This window comes from Mastacembelus armatus, chromosome 8 (assembly GCF_900324485.2).
Source record: "Mastacembelus armatus chromosome 8, fMasArm1.2, whole genome shotgun sequence".
Lineage (NCBI taxonomy): Eukaryota > Metazoa > Chordata > Actinopteri > Synbranchiformes > Mastacembelidae > Mastacembelus > Mastacembelus armatus.
Window position 1 is genome coordinate 1,693,851 of NC_046640.1, and position 24,552 is coordinate 1,718,402.

General features: G+C 40.1%; 1 protein-coding gene across 5 annotated transcripts; it reads right to left on the reverse strand.

Annotated features, from left to right (window-relative positions):
• Positions 1-3,913: 3,913 nt before the first annotated feature.
• On the reverse strand, positions 3,914-23,530 carry gspt1l (G1 to S phase transition 1, like). Of its 5 annotated transcripts, XM_026324923.2 has the most exons (14): positions 23,101-23,528; positions 22,026-22,070; positions 20,288-20,539; positions 19,527-19,560; positions 19,336-19,413; positions 18,012-18,192; positions 17,104-17,258; positions 14,215-14,355; positions 14,006-14,099; positions 13,494-13,574; positions 11,267-11,440; positions 5,517-5,606; positions 4,986-5,154; positions 3,914-4,773 (listed from the first exon to the last, which is right to left on the reverse strand). In XM_026324923.2, exons 1-14 carry the CDS (start codon positions 23,291-23,293, stop codon positions 4,721-4,723), a joined length of 1,740 nt encoding a protein of 579 aa, XP_026180708.1. In that variant the 5' UTR covers positions 23,294-23,528; the 3' UTR covers positions 3,914-4,720. The 5 variants fall into 5 exon arrangements, with proteins under 5 accessions (XP_026180708.1, XP_026180710.1, XP_026180709.1 ...); XM_026324925.2 differs by lacking the exon at positions 22,026-22,070 and having other exon boundaries at positions 23,101-23,529; XM_026324926.2 differs by lacking the exons at positions 3,914-4,773; positions 4,986-5,154; positions 5,517-5,606 and adding exons at positions 9,272-9,487; positions 9,602-9,683 and having other exon boundaries at positions 23,101-23,530.
• Positions 23,531-24,552: the final 1,022 nt, after the last annotated feature.

Here is a 24,552-nt window from a genome sequence, read left to right on the forward strand (position 1 = left end):
GCGCACCCCACAGTGTTCTGTGGTTTATGCCTTAAACTGTGAACACACAAAAGTGTGTATGAAAAGTTTTTTTGAATAAACTTCCATTGGGCCTGGAAAATCAGTGTTATCAATTATTGACCTAGTCAAGGCTATAATAACCTCATCCCAAATATTTGCAACTCCTTTATTATATTGCATATTTTGTTGTTGTCATTGGAAAAATCAGGGGTTCTTATGACAAAAAGGGCCTAAAAACATAAAAATGTAAAAAAATAATAAAAAAAACTTTATATATTAGTTCTGAAGTTGTTGAAAAGATTTGATGTGGTGAAAATGAAGGAAAAAATTTTTATATTAGATTTTTATTGCCCTTGTACTTTTTGACATAGTCAAGGCTGTAATAACCTCATCCCAAATATTCCACTTTGCACCTCCTTTTTGGAAAATATTGTATATTTTTATGTTTTTCCCATTGAAAAAATCACAGGTTTTTTATGACAAAAAGGGCCAAAAATATGAAAAAACAATAAATTTTATATCTATTTTTAGGTCTGAAGTTGTTGATCTGATGCGGTAAAAGTGAAAAAAACAAAAAATATATAAGATTTTTATTACACTTTTATGAAAGTGATGTTTTTTGTACACAAGGGTAAAAAGTGTAACTTCATTTTTAAGGTGCCTCATGGGTTAATATCTCCAGTGCCATATCTGTAAAACAACTATCAGTGTCCTAACAAGAGCTTTCTATGTACAGTGGGGCAAAAAAGTATTTAGTCAGCCACCAATTGTGCAAGTTCTCCCACTTAAAAAGATGAGAGGCCTGTAATTTTCATCATAGGTATACCTCAACTATGAGAGACAAAATGAGAAAAAAAAATCCAGAAAATCACATTGTCTGTGTTTTTAAAGAATTTATTTGCAAATTATGGTGGAAAATAAGTATTTGGTCACCTACATACAAGCAAGATTTCTGGCTCTCACAGACCTGTAACTTCTTCTGTAAGAGGCTCCTCTGTTGTCCACTCGTTACCTGTATTAATGGCACCTGTTTGAACTCGTTATCAGTATAAAAGACACCTGTCCACAACCACCTCAAACAGTCACACTCCAAACTCCACTATGGCCAAAACCAGAGAGCTGTCAAAGGACACCAGAAACAAAATTGTAGACCTGCACCAGGCTGGGAAGACTGAATCTGCAATAGGTAAGCAGCTTGGTGTGAAGAAATCAACTGTGGGAGCAATTATTAGAAAATCGAAGACAAACAAGACCACTGATAATCTCCCTCGATCTGGGGCTCCACACAAGATCTCACCCCGTGGGGTCAAAATGATCACAAGAACGGTGAGCAAAAATCCCAGAACCACACAGGGGGACCTAGTGAATGACTTGCAGAGAGCTGGGACCAAAGTAACAAAGGCTACCATCAGTAACACACTACGCCGTCAGGGACTCAAATCCTGCAGTGCCAGACGTGTCCCCCTGCTTAAGCCAGTACATGTCCAGGCCTGGCTGAAGTTTGCTAGAGAGCATTTGGATGATCCAGAAGAGGATTGGGAGAATGTCATATGGTCAGCTGAAACCAAAATAGAACTTTTTGGTAAAAACTCTACTCGTCGTGTTTGGAGGAGAAAGAATGCTGAGTTGCATCCAAAGAACACCATACCTACTGTGAAGCATGGGGGTGGAAACATCATGCTTTGGGGCTGTTTTTTCTGCAAAGGGACCAGGACGACTGATCCATGTAAAGGAAAGAATGAATGGGGCCATGTATCGTCAGATTTTGAGTGAAAATCTCCTTCCATCAGCAAGAGCATTGAAGATGAAACGTGGCTGGGTCTTTCAGCATGACAATGATCCCAAACACACCGCCCGGGTAACGAAGGAGTGGCTTTGTAAAAAGCATTTTAAGGTCCTGGAGTGGCCTAGCCAGTCTCCAGTTCTCAACCACATAGAAAATCTTTGGAGTGAGTTGAAAGTCCGTGTTGCCCAGCGAGCCCCAAAACATCACTGCTCTAGAGGAGATCTGCATGGACGAATGGGCCAAAATACCAAAAACAGTGTGTGAAAACCTTGTGAAGACTTACAGAAAACGTTTGATCTCTGTCATTGCCAACAAAGGGTATATAACAACGTACTGAGATGAACTTTTGTTATTGACCAAATACTTATTTTCCACCATAATTTGCAAATAAATTCTTTAAAAATCAGACAATGTGATTTTCTTTTTCTCATTTTGTCTCTCATAGTTGAGGTATACCTATGATGAAAATTACAGGCCTCTCTCCACTTTTTAGTGGGAGAACTTGCACAATTGGTGGCTGACTAAATACTTTTTTGCCCCACTGTAAGTGTGGTCTGATAGCTGTTTAGCAACAGCTTTTTCTAGGATTTTAGAAATAAATGGTAGGTTGGATATTGGTCTATAATTAGCCAAGATTCCTGGATCAAGACTAGGGTTTTTGAGTAAAGGTTTGATTACTGCAGTCTTAAAGGCCTGTGGTATGTAGCCTGATACTACTAGAGATAAATTTACTAAGTCTAATAAAGATTAGTTCATTAATGGCAGGGTGTCTTTAAGTTACAGTGAAATGTGAGGTTACAGCACTGTCAACAATATGATCATTTTGGTAGGGAGTGGGATTGAGGCAGCTGCCCTCCACTGTGTTGGCACATGGCATAGATGTAAATAACAATGGAATCATTTTCTTAAATTTATTAACAGCGTTGTCAGATAAACATCTGCTGTAGTGGAATTTTCTCACTGCATGATCCATCATCTTAAATTCAAAAGTTATTAAAGAAGAATCTGATGAGAATTTTGGGAAAATAAATGTTCAGCTGGGACCAACCAGCTGTGTGGCCACAAGAAAACCTTCCTTAATGAGGCTCAATAGAATAAAAGACTTCATCTTGCTGAAGAGCATAGAGGTTGGATATTGGAACAATGGAAAAAGGCCATGTAGTTTAGATGAATCCAGATTTACCATTTTAGAGTGACTGGCACATGTGGGTAAGAAGTAACATGCATGAAACCATGCATCATGTGTTGTGGTCACTGTGAGGGACACTCAAAGTTTTCTGTTCCAGAAACAAAGATCGGTAGTTACAACAGCAACTTCCTGTGTGACACTAACCTTCTCGCTGGCAGGTTTGTGTCTCCTCCCTACTGTGAAGCCTGCAGAATCTGTCAGGCTGCTTTATTTCCTCATTCATACCATCAAAGTGCTGAATGGAGTGCACCTACCTTTGAAGTTTGCATTAAGAAAAGCAATTGAAAATCCCAATTAGACAGTAACCAATACAGTATCTGTACTGACATGATTGTTTATGGTCAATCAGTCAGTGTCATATTTTGGTCCATTAGACTACACATGAATGAACACATGAATTTCTTTAAAAATCCAGTACAGTATTCAAAATGTTTGAAATGAGACAAATAGAACATTGGAAGATTTAATTCAGTTTTCTGAAATACTACTCGTTACAGTTTAATTTTTTCATTTTCTTTCCATGATATAGCTGAGAAACAGAAAGTTGAAGTTTACTTCATGTCACATAAGAATGTCTAATTCCACTTGTGTAAAAGAAGACACTTTTCCTTTGTTGCCATATCTTTGTATCACTCACAGGAAGACCAGGTGGTCTGTAGTCATACACACTGTTAACTCAAGAGTTAGATGAACTAACATCAGCTGTTCTGGAACTGAAAACTTGAGTTTCCCATCTCAAGGCTCATTAGGTCAGGGTTTAGTTCAGAGTTTGTTAAAACTGATATGGCTGCTTATCCCAAACATTTTCAGTGCTCACAGAGCAATGTGACCTTAACACTAGGCCAGCTTTCTTAGCCTGGCACATGTTCTAAGGTAGAAATACAGTAAGGACTACTGTGAGATGCTGTTAGGGGGAAAACAAAAACAAAAACAAAAAAATTAATTCATAATTTTATTTAAGAATGAAATTGTTCACCAACATGTGCCCACACATTTAAACTGCATTTAAAAGCAACCACTTATCAGGAGTTTCATGGAACCAACTGATGCATCGCAAACTTTTAACATCAGATGTTGAGCAAGTTACCCACATTAACATGAATTGAATTGTAAGGACAGCCCTGGAATGTGCTCTGAATGTCAACACACATTGTTTTCCAAAATCTATTGTTTTATTTTCATAGTTGTTTGCTGCATTTCAACACGCTCAAGCACACTGCCAGAACGCCACGAGAAACCAACAATTGGGTAAAAGCCAAGGGAGATGTGTACACCCAAGACAAACATTTGGTTTCAGCTGGTTAAATTCTCTCAATTTCTTTTGCAATTTATGTCTGAAAATGATTTTTATATTCCAAGCAAACTACTGGTCCACATCTGTTTACAGATTAATTCTGCCATTTGCTGTTGTCATTTATGAAAGGAAAAAAAACCCTACAAGAAAAACAATGGCGATGACTAGACCAGAGAAGGGACGTGGGGAGAGGTGCAGGGGGGGCTAACCCAGTAATGGCATAGCTGAGCTCTCAATATGAGAAAGCTGGCTCGTGTGGACTTCGTCTTGGTTGTCATTTGCTTAAAAACAGGTTTTCTTTTTCACAAGTTTATTTCTGAAGCTGATCTTCGGCACCCGAAAGGGGGGCGTGACAGGGAGGTGCCGTCGCCCCTGACAACAGTGTGAGCAGGTTATGACCAAGCTCCGCCTGTTCCTTCTCACCAGGACTCTCAAGACAGCTCCATCCTCTTCAGTCTCGCTCTGCAACCAGCTTCAGCACTTTACCAATGGCAATGGTCTTGCCTGAGACACATAAAACAACTTCATCTGTCTTTTGACAAACAGAAATCCTGCACTGAATACACTTACACTTAGGAATATTAAGCCTTTGTGAATCTTTTATTAAAACTTAATTATGTTATGAAAATTTCAAACAACTGAAAGGCCAAAATAATCAAAACTTAAAGATGTCTCATCGGCTTTTGTAGGCAGAGGGCAGAAAAACTATAAAATACCTTCATCCCGTAAGGTAAACCGTCCCATCTGAGGAAACTCTTTAAAGGTCTCGAGACAAATGGTTCCTGCTGTGCGCAGACGGGCAATGCAGACCTGGTCCTGTTTGACAAATCGTGGTCGTGTCTTACTCTTCTCTCCTGTCTTCTTGTCTACCAAACAGATTAAGGCCTGCAGAGGAGCAAAGAGTAACAATATGAGCACATACACCAGTATATAAAAAATACATTCATATTATTCTGGATTAGTATCGTTAACTACACATGAATGACAAATAATCTCAATCCACTGTATATATGTTGCAGGTATTATTACATTATGCTTCATCACAGTAATAAGTTGAACAACATTTATTAGACCAGAACCAGAGGAGCAAACGGTTACATTTGTTTCGATAGATACGTTATTCATCCCCATGAAGGAAATTCAGATCAAATTAAACAAATGGTATTACCATCTTTGAAATATTCCACTTTCAATAGCAGTGAGGCAACAAGACTGTGTTTTTTTGTTGAGGTTTCATTTTATCTTACTGTGATTTGCACTTCTTCAATGCAGGTGTGAATATGCAGGACTGCATTGTAACCTGGACAGATGATGGATTTGTGTTCAATGATGACGATCTGTGGAGAAAGCATTTAGAGTGATTATGAGAAGGAATATAAGGGAAAACATTTGTACCTTTGATGGCCACTTCACTGCATACCAGCCATATCACTATCAGCCCTGTTGTCCACTGAGGATTTCCTCTGATGCAGTTGGTATTTTAATGGTATTCATATCAATACTTTCAGAGAAAGAACGAAATTTAGAACACGAATTGCATTTGTTAAACTAATTACAGCATGTGGTGTCTTTTGAGAAGTAGAGCCACACTTTGGAAAGCCTAGCTCCTTCCTCCATCCGTTTGAATTGATGTGTCTGCTATGAGAACAGTCTCTGCCCTTCCCTTACAGACACAAGAGGCAGGTAGTCAGAGTGAAGTGCTGAGAGGTCTTATTTTCTGTGCGAATAGCAAAAATATATTACACACAGATGGATATTTGACCACATGTGCTAAACATGGACATTTAACTTGACTACTTCAATACTGCCCCGTTATGGCTGGAGCTTATCGGTATTACGGTCTACCAAAATATAAACCCGGGGCTTGTTTAATACTGGATCTCGGTACCCATCTCTCCCCAGGCAGACGGCAGCATTAGCACACTGGCTAACACAGTTTGGAAAAACATGTGCAGCCTCTTCCTGCAGACATCAAAGGCCTTAAGCCGCTTTAGGAGGAAAAGTCGTCTTCACCCTTTTTTATATTGTGCATCAGTGTTCAGTGACCAGTCCAACTTATTGTCCAGGTGCACTCCTAGATATTTATACACTGGCACCACTTCGATGTCCACACCACAGATAGTGACTGGATGAAGAGGGGTCTTAGACCTTTAAATATTTGTTACCATCTCACTTAAGGATTTTATCAGGCCTCTGTACTCCTCTTCCTGTCCATTCCTGATACATGCTACAATTTCCGTATTATCAGAATACTTCTGAATGTGGCAACACTCAGAATTGTATGTAAAGTCTGCTGTGTACAGTGATTACAGGAATGGAGCCAAAACAATCCCTGTGGAGCCCTTGTGCTGCTTAAAATTCTACCAGAGATGCAGTTCTCCATCCTGACAAACTGTAGCTTTTCTGTCAGATAATCTGTGATCCAGAAAACAGAGGGGGGGGTCCACCCCCATCCCTTTGAGCTTGTCTCAGAGGATGATTGGTTGGATGGTATTGAATGCACTTGGAAAATCAAAGAATATAATCCTCAAATAACATACACGTTGTTCCGGAAGAGACAAAACATGGTGAAGCATGTAGAGGACAGAATCATGCACACTAATGTGTTCTCTAAGCAAACTGCAGGGGATCTATTGTGTGTTTGACCTTGAGTCTTAGTAGGTGCAGAATCATCCTATCCAGGACCTTCATAATATGGGATTGTGAGAGCCACTGACCTATAGTCACTTAGTTCAGCTGAACACTTTACTTTAGGTACCAGAACAACACAAGATGTTTCCAAAGAGCCAGGACCCTCCCCAAATGTAGACTCAGGCTAAAAATCCTCTATAGAGGCTCACACAGTTGGGCAGGACAGTCCTTAAGCAGCTGTCAGCCTACCTGTCAATGTCCATGCTGTTCCCTTCTGCTCTTAGCAATATGTTCCAGTCTTTCGAGTCAAAGCTTTCCCTTAGAGACTCAATTGCCTCAGGTGTCCATTTCCTGACTATGATGGTGGTTACAGGATGCTTCAGTACACAGGGTTTATAACAGGTCCACAGTAAGACCAGGTTGTGATCTGATCTGCCGAGTGGTGGAACGCCAGTAGAGGTATAGGCCTCCTTGACGTTTGCATACAGCAGATCAAGTGTTTTACCTTCTCTGGTAGGACAGTTGACAAACAGAGAAAATCTAGTCAGGTGTGAGGTGAGAGCCACATGGTTAAAATCTCCTGATACTATAACGAGGCTCAGAGTGTTGAGTTTGTATCCTGACAACAATCTCATGACGACTTCACATGGAACATCAGCATTAGCTCTTGGTTGAATGTAAACAAGTATATTGATGATATGACTGAACTCCCTGGAAATATAAGGTCTGAGACCAGCTGCCAAACGCTCAATGACCTGACATGTCCTTTCCTTGACAGTAGTATGACCAGGGTTACACCATCTCTTGTTCACAAATAAAGCCAGTCCTCCACCTTTTGTTTTGCCACTTGCCTCAGCATCTCTGTCTGCACATACCAGGGTGAAGTCAGGCACATCCACACAGGAGTCTTCAGTGTTTTGATTCGACTGGGTCTCAGTAAAACACATCAGGCTACACTCACGAAATGCTTTCTGGGTCTTAACCAGTGCCTTCAGCTCATCACTGTTGTTCAATAGAGAGTTGACATTCCCCATGATGATGGATGTCAGGAAAGGTTTGTATCTCAATCTTCTGCCTTTAGTTTAGCACCAGCTCGGCACAAAAAAGCCTCTTCAGCTCTGCGGGTACCCTATACGGTGATATAGATTTCCTCCCTTGTAGTAAAAGGAGGTCATCTCTCGTGTAGATTCTTCTACCCACAGTAATATCCAGAAGTGATCAGGTGAAATAGAACAGTAGTTATCAAAAGCAAGACTACAAGACTTTGCCAGGAACTGTGACTTGAAAAATATAGTGGATGACACTGCTAAGATGTTCCATACGAAAACGAAGTGTACGCCCACAAATGTAATCTCGGCCGGGGGTACTTCCTGATGTTGATTCGTTTCAGATGCCCCCGGACACAGTCCTGGCTGATAATGATATTATTGTCAGCTGATATGCCATATCTCAATTTACAAATTTCATCGTAAAAATCATGCTTTCCAAAATGACAATAAAAATCATTAAGAATATTTGGAAGGTCATTGTCATCAATACCATCCAACTTAACATGCTTTCTGTCAATCTGATCTCTGGGCAGGAAAGCCGAAGCCATAGATTTAATACCCCTCCAGGCAGCCCGCAGGTCACCCACTGCTGTAATTGAATTCAGCTTTCTCTTTGTATTCATTTCCTTCATTTCCTCACTGTTCCCTGTAAAGAATATGGCCTTTTCTTATTTAACACACCTTTCAAATCTTTAGTGACCCATGGCTTGTTATTGGGAAACTGTCTACCGGGAATATTACAGTCTACACTGAAGGAAATATATGAAGAGATGGTTTCAGTTAAAATGCATCATTTAAATCTGTGCATGAATTATAAAAAAACATACCACTGAGTGAAATCAAAACAACCCTGAAGGGAGGAAATGCTGTCCTCTGTCCAGCACTTAACCCTCAGGGATCGACGAATGTGCCAGCGCGTTTTGTGGCATCTTCTCCTGATAACGTCAAAACAAACTTAAATTGCTCTGTCAGTTTTGATCGTACAGATAAAAGCAATATATCATCGAATTTGTAAAGGGTCTAGTTTTAGTTGTATACTCTCATAACAAAATGCTGCGTTTTTGTAAAATAAAGAAAGCAGACAGGGTGCGCTCTCTGTTATCTCTCTTCACAGACACGTAAATAAAACAACCAGAATCTCAGCCAATACTTGCCTCATAAAAATAAGAAATATATGGCCAGAAAGCCTGAAATGTTTTTGTTTAAATGAAACAATTCAAGTCGAAAACAAATCATCACCTTTTATTTAAGCTGTATGAATGTAAGGAGCGGTACCTTTGCTTGTCTCACCTCATAACTGATCCCGCCTCACACAGAGCGCACGGTTCATATGGAAATAATCTGAGGTGAGCCAGGTAGTTCTGTACACACCCCCGAAAAATGGCATAAAACTGTATCATAGAATTTACTCACTTTTTCTATTTGGATGATGGCACATTACGCAGGTGAAGAAGCGCTTCGTACGTTCCAAGAAGATGCCATGAAAGCGCCTGGCACTGAACCGTAACATAAGTCAATAGTAGAATTCCACGCAGTTGCTGCACATGTGACATATTGCTTGTAAGTTTTAAAGACATGATCAATCCCACACCAATTGAAGTCCCCCAAAATTAATTTTGGAGCATCTGGAGAGAGTTCAGTCTGTTGCTCACCTCCAGAATCAGCTGAGTGGCTGAGGAAACCGTGGCTCCCGAATGGATGTAGACCAGTGTGAAGAACAGCTGGGGAAATTCCCTTGGCAAATAGAAGGGACGCACAGGAATGGTCAATAGCTCCATATCAGGGGTGCAAATTTTTTCCTGGATTATTACAATATTGCAATATCTCTCATTTATGTAAAAATACACCACACCTCCAGTGGATTTATTTCTTATGAGAGGCGAGAGGTTTTACGCCTCTCCTTCTCCCTCTTTTCTTCTTTCGATGGTGTCTTTGCCATTTTTTATTTCTATTTACAGAGTTTATATCCTTCATCCATAGCAAGGGAGGAATATGCAGAAAGTTGCCGTTTGTCGTAGTGTCAGGACGAAAAGCCAGTAACAGCTGATGACTGTAAACAAGCCTGGGCCTTATTCCGCTATCATGGAGCCCCCAGGTGAAGTGGCCCAACAAGGTCCAGATTAAAGCGAATATTCTGATATATTGGAATGGGGTTTCATTGTTATACGACCATTCCTTGGGCTCAAGGCAATTGCAGGAGACAAGTGCAGGTTCTAAAAAAAAGCAATCACGTTTAACAAACATTTGCATCCTCACGCAAACTGCCCGTGGGTCACACAATTAGTGTGAGCGCCCTCCTCCAGCAGCACATCTCAGTTTGTACACTCAAAGCAGTCTCTCAATGAATCCCTTGCCTCTAATGACCATTTCCTGAAAGACCTGGTGGTAACAGGAAGCCTCTGGACACAGGGTCTGTATGTGGGCTGAAGATAGACCATGTTGTGATCAGATCTACCCAGTGGTGGAAAAGGTAAGCTTCTTTAACGTTGGCATAGAACAGATCTAACGTCCTTTCTCCATGTGCTGGACAGTCCACATACTGTGCAAAGTCAGTCAGGCAGGAGGACAGAGAGACGTGATTGAAATACCCTGTAAATGCAATGAATGCATCAGGGTGCTGGGTCTGTCTCCTAGCAACGGCATCATGGATGGTGTTGCATTTCTAGTTGCATTTCCTGTTGAAATGTATAAATGAATGCTGGGATATGCTCCTACTTAAAGAACCTGTACACCATAATTTCTTAGGGAAATCAAGCCAACACCAGTATGAAACTTGAAAGCAAACCACTAAGCTCTTCCTGCAACTCCTTCTCCACCCAGCTGTTTATCTACATTAGTGGTTCCCATCCTTTCTGCTAGGACCCCCATTTGTGGGTAAGTATATTTTTAAGTCGCTCTAGCTTCATACACCCACATAAACAAACACACACAGTCATGCACTTTGCTAACTCAAACATCCTTTTTTCTTGAAAGTTAAATCAAGTGGGTTGTGGAAAGGTGGACAGGAAATGCGGGAGACAGGGTGGAGTGTGACAGCCAAGCTTGAACCACCAATGTTGCACACACACTGTGCTTATGTATATGGTGCACAGCAAAATTCACTTTAATAACCTTAAATTATTAGAGCTAATACTCTAATCAGTGTGTAACATTTAACTAAAAAACAACCCCAAAGAAGTCACTTTCACAATGTGTCACTGACAAAAAAAAAAATAGATCACATATAAATCAATAGCAAATTTGTGTAAGAAGAACCAATTAATTGACTAATAATTTTAGTGTGGCTCAAGGAAAAAAGAGGTGCTGTATGGACTAACCTGGGCATCAAAGGTGCGCCCTGAATGGCAAAGGTTCTCAGCATTACACAGTATAAAGCCAGGCAAGATCTCCTCCTCCTCAATGCCCTTCAGCCGAAGTTTGAGGTTTTCACCTGGCACAGCATCATCTGTCTCGACATCATCTGAGAGGAGAGACAAAACCTCCACGACATGCTACAAGAAAAGAGAACAGGTGTGTAAATATAGTCCTTATAGTGTTTGGTGAAAAACAGAAGAAACATCACTCAAGGCAGCAAAAGATACAGTGGGTACAGAAAGTATTCAGACCCCTTTAAATTTTTCACTCTTTGTGTCATTGCAGCCATTTGCCAAAATCAAAAAAGTTCATTTTATTTCTCATTAATGTACACTCAGCACCCCATCTTGACAGAAAAAAACAGAAATGTAGAAATTTTTGCAAATTTATTAAAAAAAAAAAACTGAAATATCACATGGTCATAAGTATTCAGACCCTGTGCTCAGTATTGAGTAGAAGCACCCTTTTGAGCTAGTACAGCCATGAGTCTTCTTGGGAATGATGCATCAAGTTTTTCACACCTGGATTTGGGGATCCTCTGCCGTTCTTCCTTGCAGATCCTCTCCAGTTCTGTCAGGTTGGATGGTGAACGTTGGTGGACAGCCATTTTCAGGTCTCTCCAGAGATGCTCAATTGGGTTTAGGTCAGGGCTCTGGCTGGGCCAGTCAAGAACGGTCACAGAGTTGTTCCGAAGCCACTCCTTTGTTATTTTAGCTGTGTGCTTAGGGTCATTGTCCTGTTGAAAGGTGAACCTTCGGCCCAGTCTGAGGTCCTGAGCACTCTGGAAGAGATTTTCTTCCAGGATATCTCTGTACTTGGCCGCATTCATCTTTCCTTCAAATGCAACCAGTCGTCCTGTCCCTGCAGCTGAAAAACACCCCGACAACATGATGCTCCCACCACCATGTTTCACTGTAGGGATTGTATTGGGCAGGTGATGAGCAGTGCCTGGTTTTCTCCACACATACCGCTTAGAATTAACACCAAAAAGTTCAATCTTGGTCTCATCAGACCAGAGAATCTTATTTCTCATAGTCTAGGAGTCCTTCATGTGTTTTTTGGCAAACTCTATGCAGGCTTTCATGTGTCTTGCACTGAGGAGAGGCTTCCGTCGGGCCACTCTGCCATAAAGCCCCGACAGGTGGAGGGCTGCAGTGATTGTGGACTTTGTGGAACTTTCACCCATCTCCCTACTGCATCTCTGGAGCTCAGCCACAGTGATCTTTGGGTTCTTCTTTACCTCTCTCACCAAGGCTCTTCTCCCACGATTGCTTAGTTTGGCTGGACGGCCAGGTCTAGGAAGAGTTCTGGTCGTCCCAAACTTTGTCCATTTGAGGATTATGGAGGCCACTGTGCTCTTAGGAACCTTGAGTGCTGCAGAAATTCTTTTGTAACCTTGGCCAGATCTGTGCCTTGCCACAATTCTGTCTCTGAGCTCCTTGGGCAGTTCCTTCGACCTCATGATTCTCATTTGCTCTGACATGCACTGTGAGCTGTAAGGTCTTATATAGACAGGTGTGTGCCTTTCCTAATCAAGTCCAATCAGTTTAATTAAACACAGCTGGACTCCAATGAAGGAGCAGAACCATCTCAAGGAGGATCAGAAGAAATGGACAGCATGTGAGTTAAATGTGAGTGTCACTGCAAAGGGTCTGAATACTTATGACCATGTGATATTTCAGTTTTTCTTTTTTAATAAATTTGCAAAAATTTCTACATTTCTGTTTTTTTCTGTCAAGATGGGGTGCTGAGTGTACATTAATGAGAAATAAAATGAACTTTTTTGATTTTGGCAAATGGCTGCAATGACACAAAGAGTGAAAAATTTAAAGGGGTCTGAATACTTTCCGTACCCACTGTAAATTAGAGAAGATTCAATCAGAAGAACTTCAAGTATATAAGCAATAGACAACAGTGACAGCAGCTGCAGTGTTTGTTAGGCTGAACATTTTAATCTTGTTGATGACTTTAGATACTGCAGCATAACATTACTTTAGGTTTTGATTGTGCTGTTTTTAAAAAAAAGGTCAAACTTAACATTTTTGACATGAATCTTTACATTCATTGCTTCATAACACCCTATAACCTATGTACACATAAAAGTGATGCAGTGACAAAACATATCTTTCTGAATCGTGAATGTGCAGAGGCTTTATTTTCACATTAAGACCCTTAATGACCCAATCTTACCCTGTTTGGCATCATGACCAGCTGCTGTGCTTTACTGATGGAACCCGACTCTAGCTTGCCAAGAACCACTGTTCCCATGTCCTGTTGACAAGACAGATCCAAGACTGTTATGGAGCAGGTCAGAGAAAACCATGTGCTTGGACTAATCCAGGACAGGAATCTGCCTCAACTCTGTGTTTTGATATTGTAAACTGTGTTCAGTCAGACAGCAGAGAATGCTGGAATTACTTGTCTCAAAACCTCAGGGAGTCATTTTTTTACTCACTGCCTAAATGTGCTTTGTTTAGAAGCTAAACCTGTATACTGATAGCGGTATTATGTGTTTCTTTGTGGATTTCAAGTGATGTCTGACAAACCGAAGGGTGCTTTCATCCCATATCACCTTTAAGCAGGCATTAGAATAACTGGCATATTCGGAGCTACTCGTCTACAGTTCTATCTTTTTGGTGATGACCTCCATTTAGATAATACTAAATCTGAGGTGGATTTAGCAAAAAGAAAAATGTTCTTACCTTGTATTTATCTACAATAGGCAATCTCACAGGGCCATCACTAGATCTGTTGAAATTTGGCAAACTATCCAAGTGTGGAATGAATGGTAAACCTCTGCAATAAAATTAAATATGGACAGGAGTTAGCTGAGATAGATAAACTGATGTTGTCCTGTGCAGTTACAGTATTGACAGCAGAGAGTTGCTGAGGAAAAAACAGAAGAACTTACGTATACCAGGAGCACATCTCAGTGGGCTCCTTCAGGTTAGCTCCTGTCAGCCCAGAGCATGGCATGAAATGAATGTCTTTCTTTGGGTTGAAGCCCACCTTCTTCAAAAATGGCAACAATTTCTCCTTACACTCTTCATACCTGGGGGTTCAGACAACAGGACAGGCAATTACTTCTTTAAAGGAGGGACGAGCTTTAAATCATTTCAATACTTAATAATAATAAAGCTGCACCACCTTAAGTATTTGGTAGTGACAAACCACAACCAAGGAGAACACAGATATCCAGTTTAATAATAATTAGTTTCAGTACAAATACAGTAAGAAAGACCACACTAAATCATCTGCTCACTTAATAGCCTAGTATTTGCAGAGCTGCTAGGTAGTGTTACCTGCTCTGCAGGCAGACTCTGCACACTTTGTCAACTTCCTGGACTTCATCTCTTGTAACCAGAGATAACACATTATCGACAAACACAAACTGATCAGTGTGCTGTTCAACTTCTTTCATTGATGCAGCTGTTAAATTCAAAAAACAAAAGCCAGCTAACCACCTGCACGCATAGTCCCCCAGCAGCATGTGTACTTGCAGTGCAGTCGTAAACTGTACTGTAAATATCTTTGCTTTAACAAAATATTCAGATTGCTAAAGACCCAGTTTTGCAGAGGGCAGTGGAAGTGAAAGCAGAACATGGGATAACTCAAGGGCTTACAGTGGTGTGAAAAAGTGTTGGCCCCCTAAACCTAATAACTGGTTGGGCCAGCCTTAGCAGCAACAACTGCAATCAAGCGTTTGCGATAACTTGCAATGAGTCTGTTACAGCGCTGTGGAGGAATTTTGGCCCAATTATCTTTGCAGAATTGTTGTAATTCAGCCACATTGGAGGGTTTTTGAGCATGAACCGCCTTTTTAAGGTCATGCCACAGCATCTCAATCGAATTCAGGTCAGAACTTTGACTAGGCCACTTCAAAGTCTTAATTTTGTTTTTCTTCAGCCATTCAGAGGTGGACTTGTTGGTGTGTTTTGGATCATTGTCCTGCTGCAGAACCCAAGTTTTCTTCAGCTTGAGATCACGAACTGATGGCCAGACATTCTCCTTCAGGATTTTTTGGTAGACAGCAATATTCATGGTTCCATTTATCACAGCAAGTCTTCCAGGGCCTGAAGCAGCAAAACAGCCCCAGACCATCACACTACCACCACCATATTTTACTGTTGGTATGATGTTCTTTCTCTGAAATGCGGTGTTACTTTTACGCCAGAAGTAATGGGACCTTGCAAAAAGTTAAACTTTTGTCTTGTCAGTCCAGAGTATTTTTCCAAAGGTCTTGGGGATCATCAAGATGTTTTCTGGCAAAACTGAGACGAGCCTTTATGTTGCCATTTGTAGATAATGGCTCTCACTGTGGTTCGCTGCAGTCCCAAAGCTTTAGAAATGGCTTTATAACCTTTTCCAGACTGACAGATCTCAATTACTTTCATTCTCATTTGTTTTTGAATTTCTTTGGATCTCGGCATGATGTCTAGCTTTTGAGGATTTTTTTGGTCTACTTCACTTTGTCAGGCAGGTCCTATTTAAGTGATTTCTTGATTGCAAACAGGTGTGGCAGTAATCAGACTTGGGTGTGGCTAGAGGAATTGAACTCAGGTGTGATAAACCACAGTTACGTTTTAACAGGGGGGCAAACACTTTTTCACACAGGGCCATGTAATTCTGGATTTTGTTTTCCTTTAATAATAAAAACCTTCATTTAAAACTGCATGATGTGTTTACCTTTGTTATCGTTGACTAATACTTGAATTTGTTTGATGATTTGAAACAAAGTGTGACAAACATGCAAAAAAATAAGAAATCAGGAAGGGGCCAACACTTTTTCACACCACTGTATGTGTAAACCTTAGGTTAAATGGGGGCCTAAAATAACAAGCACCACTTTATGGAATAAAGTGTCTGCTACATAACACAGTAGCACCTTCTGCAAGTACCTTTACTTGTTTATGAATACACAAAGTCTTGCAGAAGAGGAAAGACATCACATTTCTGTAAATGTGCAGTGTTCAATAGGCATTCAATAAACTGTCTGTGCCATCTCCATTAACAAAGATTTTGTTGCTGTTATGATTAAATATTTTGGTAAACTATGGTGTGAGGAGCTGTCCAGTGGACCCAGAAGTTTAGTCTTCCTGGTTAAAAACAGAGTAAATGTAAAGAAGGAATGGCTACTAAATCAGTAATCAATTAATTTCTGTTGAGAATTTCAACGAAACCTGAATTCCCCTTCAGGGAGTAATAATATCTTATCTTAAAATGGTATTAACCAATGTGCTGATGTGTTTTCACCATAAACTTGACAGCGACTAAAAAAGAGCAGTCCTATATAGTCTACAGTTGTCTTTAGAAATTCACTAAATGCACCAGAGGAAATATAGACATGAAGCCTAAAAACATAAAGGTTAAGGTTGACATGGATCTCATGTCAGATAAAACAGAGTGTCTGCTCAGGGAGATACAAGTTACTATGTCAATTTGCCTGAGAAGCGTAAACCTTTTACTGGACGACTGATTATCTGACCACATAACAGAAAAACTAGAACAAGAAGGCTCCACCACTGTCCACATAACAGTGTAAAAACTGTTTTGATTATGGAAAATGGGACTTTTAGTTTTTTCTGTCAGTTTCATCTCTGCAACTGTTCACCATATCATCCTGTGCTGTCGCAGTTAGACATAACTAACTGATAAATACATTCTTTGCCAACTCCTTCAATAATCATTTTTATTTTACATATGGCAAATCTGGTCTTGTTAATGCTGTTTTTGCTTAAAATGTGTGTCTGTGGCTACCTGTATCTGCTCTTTATACTCTTGCTGTTTGATTATTACTCACCTCTCCAGGCTCCAGTTGACTGTAGGATCATCCATTTTATTCACCAGAACTACCAGGTGCTTGACACCGGCTGTTTTAGCCAACATGGCATGTTCCCGTGTCTGTCCACCCTTCTCAAAACCAGTTTCAAACTCGCCTTTCCTTGCAGAAATCACCTGAGAAACAGCACATTCATTCAGTCTACAAATGCCACTACCACAAATGCTTCAAGAACTGAGTCCTCTCTGCAGCAAATATGTAACAAAAAGATCATATCTGAATACAAAGCTCCTAAACAATGCTCCTTAATGTCTCTAGATGTTACATTACGTGACATGTTTGTGGTCATTTGGTTTACCAGCAAGATATTGCTGACATTATTCACGGTGTTCTGACCTATCAATATGCCCTGCAGTTGCTGCATTGCCAAATTGTTGAAAGTCTAAATATCAGGACTCATGAAGGAGAATTATTTTCATGTTGCTGATATATACAGTATGTAATATGGTGGTTAAGCTCTTAAACCATAGTCATGGGGCTGACATCCTCCAAATCTGTATACCCCAAATAATGTTGGAGTATTGAGGCCAATTACAATGGATATAACATACTGGCTAATGGTACTTTATCAACTAAGCAAACCTGATACAGATCCCTCAGATCTAGATTTTTTTTTTATTGAATATAGATTCAAACTCAAGTCAATTCTCTCTGGTGGACTCACAATGTAAAGGAGACCTTGTCTCCAAGTTACTTCAAACCTACTAGAGGATTTCTGTAACACAACCTCTTACTACTAATTGGCCAACAAATACAAGACTGATACTTCTGCAACAAGCCAATATTACCCTGGCCTATTTGTTGGTTGGTAAAACTACTCCTCAACTTAAACTCAGAGTTTAACCATGCTGGTTGTTTCCTGGACTCACCAGAACAGCCAAGTCTGCTTGTGATGCGCCTCCGATCATGTTGGGCACAAAGCTTTTGTGGCCTGGAGCATCTAAGATGGTAAAGTGCTTTTTATCTGTCTCAAAGTATGCTCGGCCCACCTCCACCGTCTTGCCTTTGTCCCTCTCCTCCTGATTAGTGTCCAAAGCCCAAGACAGATACCTGAAACAAAAAAGTGAAATTCTATTCACTAGTGGTGAAATAGAGATAAATTCAAAGTGTTGACATGCACATCAGTTGGGATATAGGTATAATTTCTGATAATGGCCTAAGGTCCTCTAGTGTTAGGCCATCACACACTTATTCTAACATCAACAACTTTATTTACATAATACCCTTTGTTTTGCTTTTTATTGTTACAAATCATTTATAATTCCCTCTGCATAGAGCATTTTTCTATGCTCTACATCAGCATCAAATCAATTATGGTTCAAGGAGGTCCAGATAGAGAAAATTTACTCTGCAACATCATTGTGTTTAAATTGCATTATAATTAATTATACATTACAATCAATTTATACACACATATATATATATATATATATATATATATATATATATATACATACACACACACACACACACACACACACACATATATTGAAGTAGCATTGTCATTGTATTAACATCTGCACTGTGTGCCGTCAACGACTCTAATCAGAAGAAAGCAATAATTCAATGCCATTTCAACAACATTTATTTTCTGTGCAACTCTGGAGGGCTACATACAATAATAAATATATAAAGTGAATGAAAAAAAAACAAAAGTAAAAAGTAAAGGTAAATTTGACATTCAATTTAGAATTATAAATAACTACTTTAATAATAAATTTGATATTTCAAGTAAAACAAAGACTTGGCTGCATATACAGTTGAAACCAGAAGTTTACATACATTGTGTAAAAAGAAACGTTTTTTTCCCACTGTCTGAAATTAAATCAGACTAAACTTTTCCTGTTTTAGGTCAGTTAGGATTGCCAAAATTATTTATATTTGCTAAATGCTGCAATAATGAGAGAGAGAATATTTTAGAGACATTTTAGACAGGTTAGTTTTACCCTACTGATGATGTGTTGTTGCAATAGTAATCTAACCTGTCTGCTTTCTTTATTTAACAAAAGCCCAGCATTTTGTTATTATGAGTGTATACAACTAAAACTAGACCCTTTACAGATTCGAACGATATCTGTATATATTTAAGTTTGTTTTGGCGTTATCAGGAGAAGATGCCACAAAAAATGCCGGCGCATTTGTTGACCCCTGAGGGTTAAAACAAAGTTCACACAAAGCAGTGTACCCACTCACCAGGTTTCTCGGTTCTTTTCCTTTGCTTCTCTCTCATATTTCTCCAGGGTTCGCTTGTCTACCATGCCTGTTAGATACCTGATGGGGAAGAAAGGAAGAGAAGAAAACATGTCAAAAGCCTTATATGACACCCTCACTTATTTTGAGGAAAAGCAGAGAACCAAACCAACAAAAGAAGGTCTGCTACTCACATGATTTGTCCACCAATTGTGGACTTGCCAGCATCTGGAGAGGAAGCACAAGGAGTGGGTTTAGATTATCCAAAACTATGACATTACACATTTCAATCTTCCTACCAGATAAGCAAGGAATTATTTTTGATTGCATTTACTTTTCCAGTTGCACAAAAGATTCCATCTTTAGACATCTTCTCTACCAAATAGCAAGTGCTATAAGCAGGACAGTTTTTTTTTAAAAAAAATAAGAGACTACTATGCATGCTAAAGAACACAAAATCGACTGGTGGGCTTGTCCTTATAATCCTTATAAACACGAGAGAGAGAGAGAGAGAGAGAGCGAGGGAGAGAGAGAGAGAGAGCGAGAGAGAGAGAGAGACTCCCTCCCATTTCTCTCCACAGTCACAGAAGGCAGAGCATGTATCAGAACACGTATCCGTAAAAAAAAAAAAAAAAAAAAACAGGCTTTCACATGAGCAGCTGTATATCTACACATTCTGACCGTTCAAAAGACAAATTCACGTCTTTTGGGACAATCCACAGTTTGTGATGTGTACAATATCTGACAAATCAAAAATTTGCTGTGTTTCTAAACAACCACTTATTTTTTTTAATCAGTAGACCACTCTTGATTTAACATTAATTCTTAAAGCCTCATGTAAGGCTCTTTCATGTGACCAAACTAATTATGAGTAATCGTGACAAAGTGTGCAAAACTACTTTTCCACTATTCTGCATAAATTCTGCACCGACAGTCTGCTTCTTTTTGTACTGACCTACATGTCCGATGAACACAACATTGATGTGTTCTTTCTTGGGGGCATCTGGCTGAACAGGCGGAACCTTGGGCACGGGCATTTCCTCTTCCTCCTCCATCATCTCTGGAGCTGTCTCCTCCTTTATTTCTGGAACTGATGGCCCCCGGTCCTCGCAAGACCCGCCCCCTGGCTCTTCCTCATTTGGCTCAGTCTCTTTCTGGTCCCATGGCTCCTCTGTGGCCATCTCTGTGTCACCATTCTCCACTGGTGCTGCACAAATACATATTCAGAAACTACTACAACAGCTGAACTGGCTGATTTGCATACTAATTTTGCTGTTTTATGGATTCATCAGTTTTAAGTCATACCAAGCTATAGTCGATTATTGAATATTAGCTGAAACACACGTGGCACAGGTGAGCTGGAGGAATATAGGAAGGAAACAACAGCAACTCCATGCTTCCATTTGAAAACAGCTTGATATAAAATAAACCTTCATAGAGCCAGTAAACTGGTAGTAAACATTGGTATACACCAAAGCATGCTAACAAATCTTCTTGCTGAAGTGTTACTACAACATTAAGACAGTGAGTGATAAAATCAAACACCACTTCTCTGCTATGCAGTGCTACAACACAGCAAACACACCAAAGGAGGTAGGAAACAACTGTGCACTGATATAAAGCCTCCGACAAGTACCAATGGCGAGTATAACTATATAACCCTGATTTTGTTTACACAAATGTATCTACAATTTATGATACATAGCTAATAAATATGGTTAGCGTTTGTAAAGCAGACATTTACTTATACACTCTCGATAGGAGATAGAAGCTAATTCAGGTATCATAATGGTTATGCCATGTCAAACCATTTCTAACACTTGAAACAAAAAATGAGATGATGTAAGATTCAGCAACTTCGAGCACAGAAAGACAGCAAGAGTGTGTATTGTTTTTATCTGACTTGCAGCTGTACAAAGCTCCTCCATCGTGGTTGGAAAAACACTCCTTATAAACTTGGATAGGTGACAAGCAGGCTAATTTCTGCACTTTGACAATTCTGGATAGATAAGCTGGAATAGCAACAGGGTGTCATGTAGGAGAGTACTATAGCTAAGAGACATCATGCCCTGCCCCATTTCCACATGATTTATCAGACAATGTGGACTGAGTACATTTGAGAATGGGCAAAATATTATAACAGGAAGCTGTGACACATGAGGTTTGCTGAGACATCTTAATATGATGTCTTATACAAATTTCAACCATAGATTCAAGGAAACATTTACTACCTTATATTAGTAGGTACACTGTTATATTTGCTATAAACTACCAACTTGCAAATCTATTATTAAAACTATCAAAATGTGTGCAGAGACTACAGGCTTTATGACCACGTCATTCTGACCACTCCTCAGTTTTTAACTTATACCAACAACTGTATTATAATAACTAAACATATTTCTGTGCCTCCTTTAAGGATGTGATACTATTTACACATAGCAGGAGTAACACAAATATTACCACCGCGGAGGTGAAGTCAATGTTAAAACGCCAAAAGGCATCCTGTGGCTATACTGCTAAAAAACAGTAAAAGGGAGAATGAACCTTTCAGGCCAGCTGAACTTCTGTAACGGAGTTGCAGTTACTCATGGTATGAGTTATTACAGGATTTTTATCAACACATACGGATGATGAGACAACCAAGTGTGTATATGACACATGGTACGGGCAAACACAGACTCCATACATACCAGTGTTTTCTGACACCTCCATGGTGGATAGCTTTTCAACAGCAACTGAAAAAGAAAAACCAGTTAATGTCCATCTGGATGGAGTGCAACCTGTTCCACTACCTACAGGCATGTTCAGTGAACCATGGGCTGATGGGATGAACTTCTAAACTGACTGTGTAAATGAAACATAAAACAAATCTGTTTTCTTTAGGCACCATAAGCAGATTTCACCATGCCTTCAGAAGCCACCTTCAGTCAAGGTCAGAGGAATACCATACAAACCTGTTACACAGAGTTTTTCTCAAGCACCTGCATAGTCTGGAAGCCAATCTTCCATTTGTATCACTGCCCATGAGTAGTGTTTATGGGGGCAATCATGGAAGGCTTTGAAACCAATATCATGCTGAATATGAGCAGCATAGTATGTTTATTTAGCCTACATCCATATGTCGTATAACTTTCTAATATACATTGAAAGCAGTATTAGATGATGACTGCAGAGTTGCCGCATTTCATCTCGTACAGATGTAGTCTACAAGAGGTTTTCAGTGACACCTTTTGCTCCACTCTTGACCAGCAGTGCGTCAGAACATCCACGTCACACCAAACACTCACGTTGCCACTCACATCTTTCTAACGGCGGCTTAGCGTTAACTTAACCGTCTGGTGAAGCCGGTGTGCTGACAACGTCCATGTTCCCGGCTCCTTTTCATGCTTCCACTTACCGTCACTGTTTAGAAAAGCAATTACACCAGAGCGCAGTGCTTTACTGTGGAAACGCACAAGCTGCGTAGCGCCGGCTGGTTGTAACAAGCTAATGCCGGTTGAGTTGGTGACTTTTAGGGAGCTAACGCTATGACAGAACTCAAACTATATAACTCCGCTAGAGCCAAATAAATGAAACAGCATAAACACGTTATTGTTAGAGCTAAACGGCGTAACACTCAATAGTCGACAGCAGCAAACAGCAGAGCAGCTAGCTAGTTCAAGGAACGCGTGTCTATACAGAGGCTAGTGCGCTAGCACGTCTCCAGCCCAGGCTCCTGTTAGCAGCCAGCTAACTGCTAGCTCCCCAACGTGACTGGGCTCTTACCGACAGAATCCAGGTTGTCCGTGTGTGCCTTCATGGCAAAAGCTGGGACAAATTCGGCGGCATTTACATTCGGCACAAAAGGCTTAGCATTCACATTCAGGGTAGTGAACGCTGGTTCGAGCTGTCCGTCGATTGTGGCCTCCACATCGTCCTCTTGTTCCCAGGAATCAGGGGCAGTGTCTCTCGGGTCCATCGTGGGTCCTGGATTTTCACTACTTTGAGATTTGAGCTACGCAGTCCTTGGTCTCCGTTGGTGTCCGCCCAAAACCCAGTGGCAAGGTAACCAGCTAAAGTGTGTGCGAGCTTCCCAACTCGAAGTGTAAGTCGTTTTCTCCGACTCAGATACAATAAAGCAGCCGGTTTCTGTCAGCACCGACGGCAGAAAGAACATCCGACTCAGCACTGAGACACACCGCGTGAGCTAACGCGTTCTGTCGAGCGACGTGCTACCCGCGTTGACCATTGGGAAATGGAGTCTTATTCAACTGCAAAAACATTTGCTCTGAAATAATCTCAAAAGCAAGAAAAACTACATTGCCCAAATACAAGTGAGAGCCAGTGTCCTGAGTACTTTCGGGTCCTTTCAGGAACCGCAGATTCGATTGAGGTTTTCTTGTAGCAAACAGAGAAAGACTTTTAAATGCGAAATACAACAGCTTAACGCGCTCACTAAGAAGCGGTTCTTATTTGGAAAACGCATACTTAAAATGTTGGGCTTCATAATGAGTCCCCTACCTATTCTGGGGTTTCCATATTTCCTCATTAGTATGACTAGGTTTTGTTCACTCACTAACAATAACACCATTAAAACATTTCCACTGTTACGCTAAAAAAACGAAGACACTACAAAAGTAACTTATCATATTCAGAATTTAATGAAAATATGTTTGAGTTAGCACCACACCAATTTTAATCACTGTTATTTATTCCATTTTCCTTTTTAGCCATTTGAGAAATTTAAGCCACCTTTGGGGACAAGAGGCGTATCACAGCTTTTTAAAAATCCATGCATACTACACGGACGGGACCTAAATGAATCAACAAATTACTCATCCAAAGTGTTACTCTGGAATTATCATGTGTGATGAAATGAATTTAAACAGGCCTTGTAAACAGACTGATATCACCTCAGAATACTCAGTGGTTTTTAAATATGACCTGAGGCATTAAAGCAGTCTAACAATGAAATTGCCAGTTCAACCAGAAACTGTCCATTCATAAAAAGAAGTGGAGAAGCTGTAAACTTTCACATTCACGGACAAAACTAATCAACTATATTTTTAATTTAGCAGGGGTGATCTGATAAGTTATTGACTGCTATTGATATTGCTATATGATCATTGTTTTTTAGTCACTGCAATGATAGAACAACACTGAATAAATAAGGTGAACATACCACCAACTACAGTCCCAAAAATGAGCAGAGCTGAACCAACACCTCTGAGCTTCACA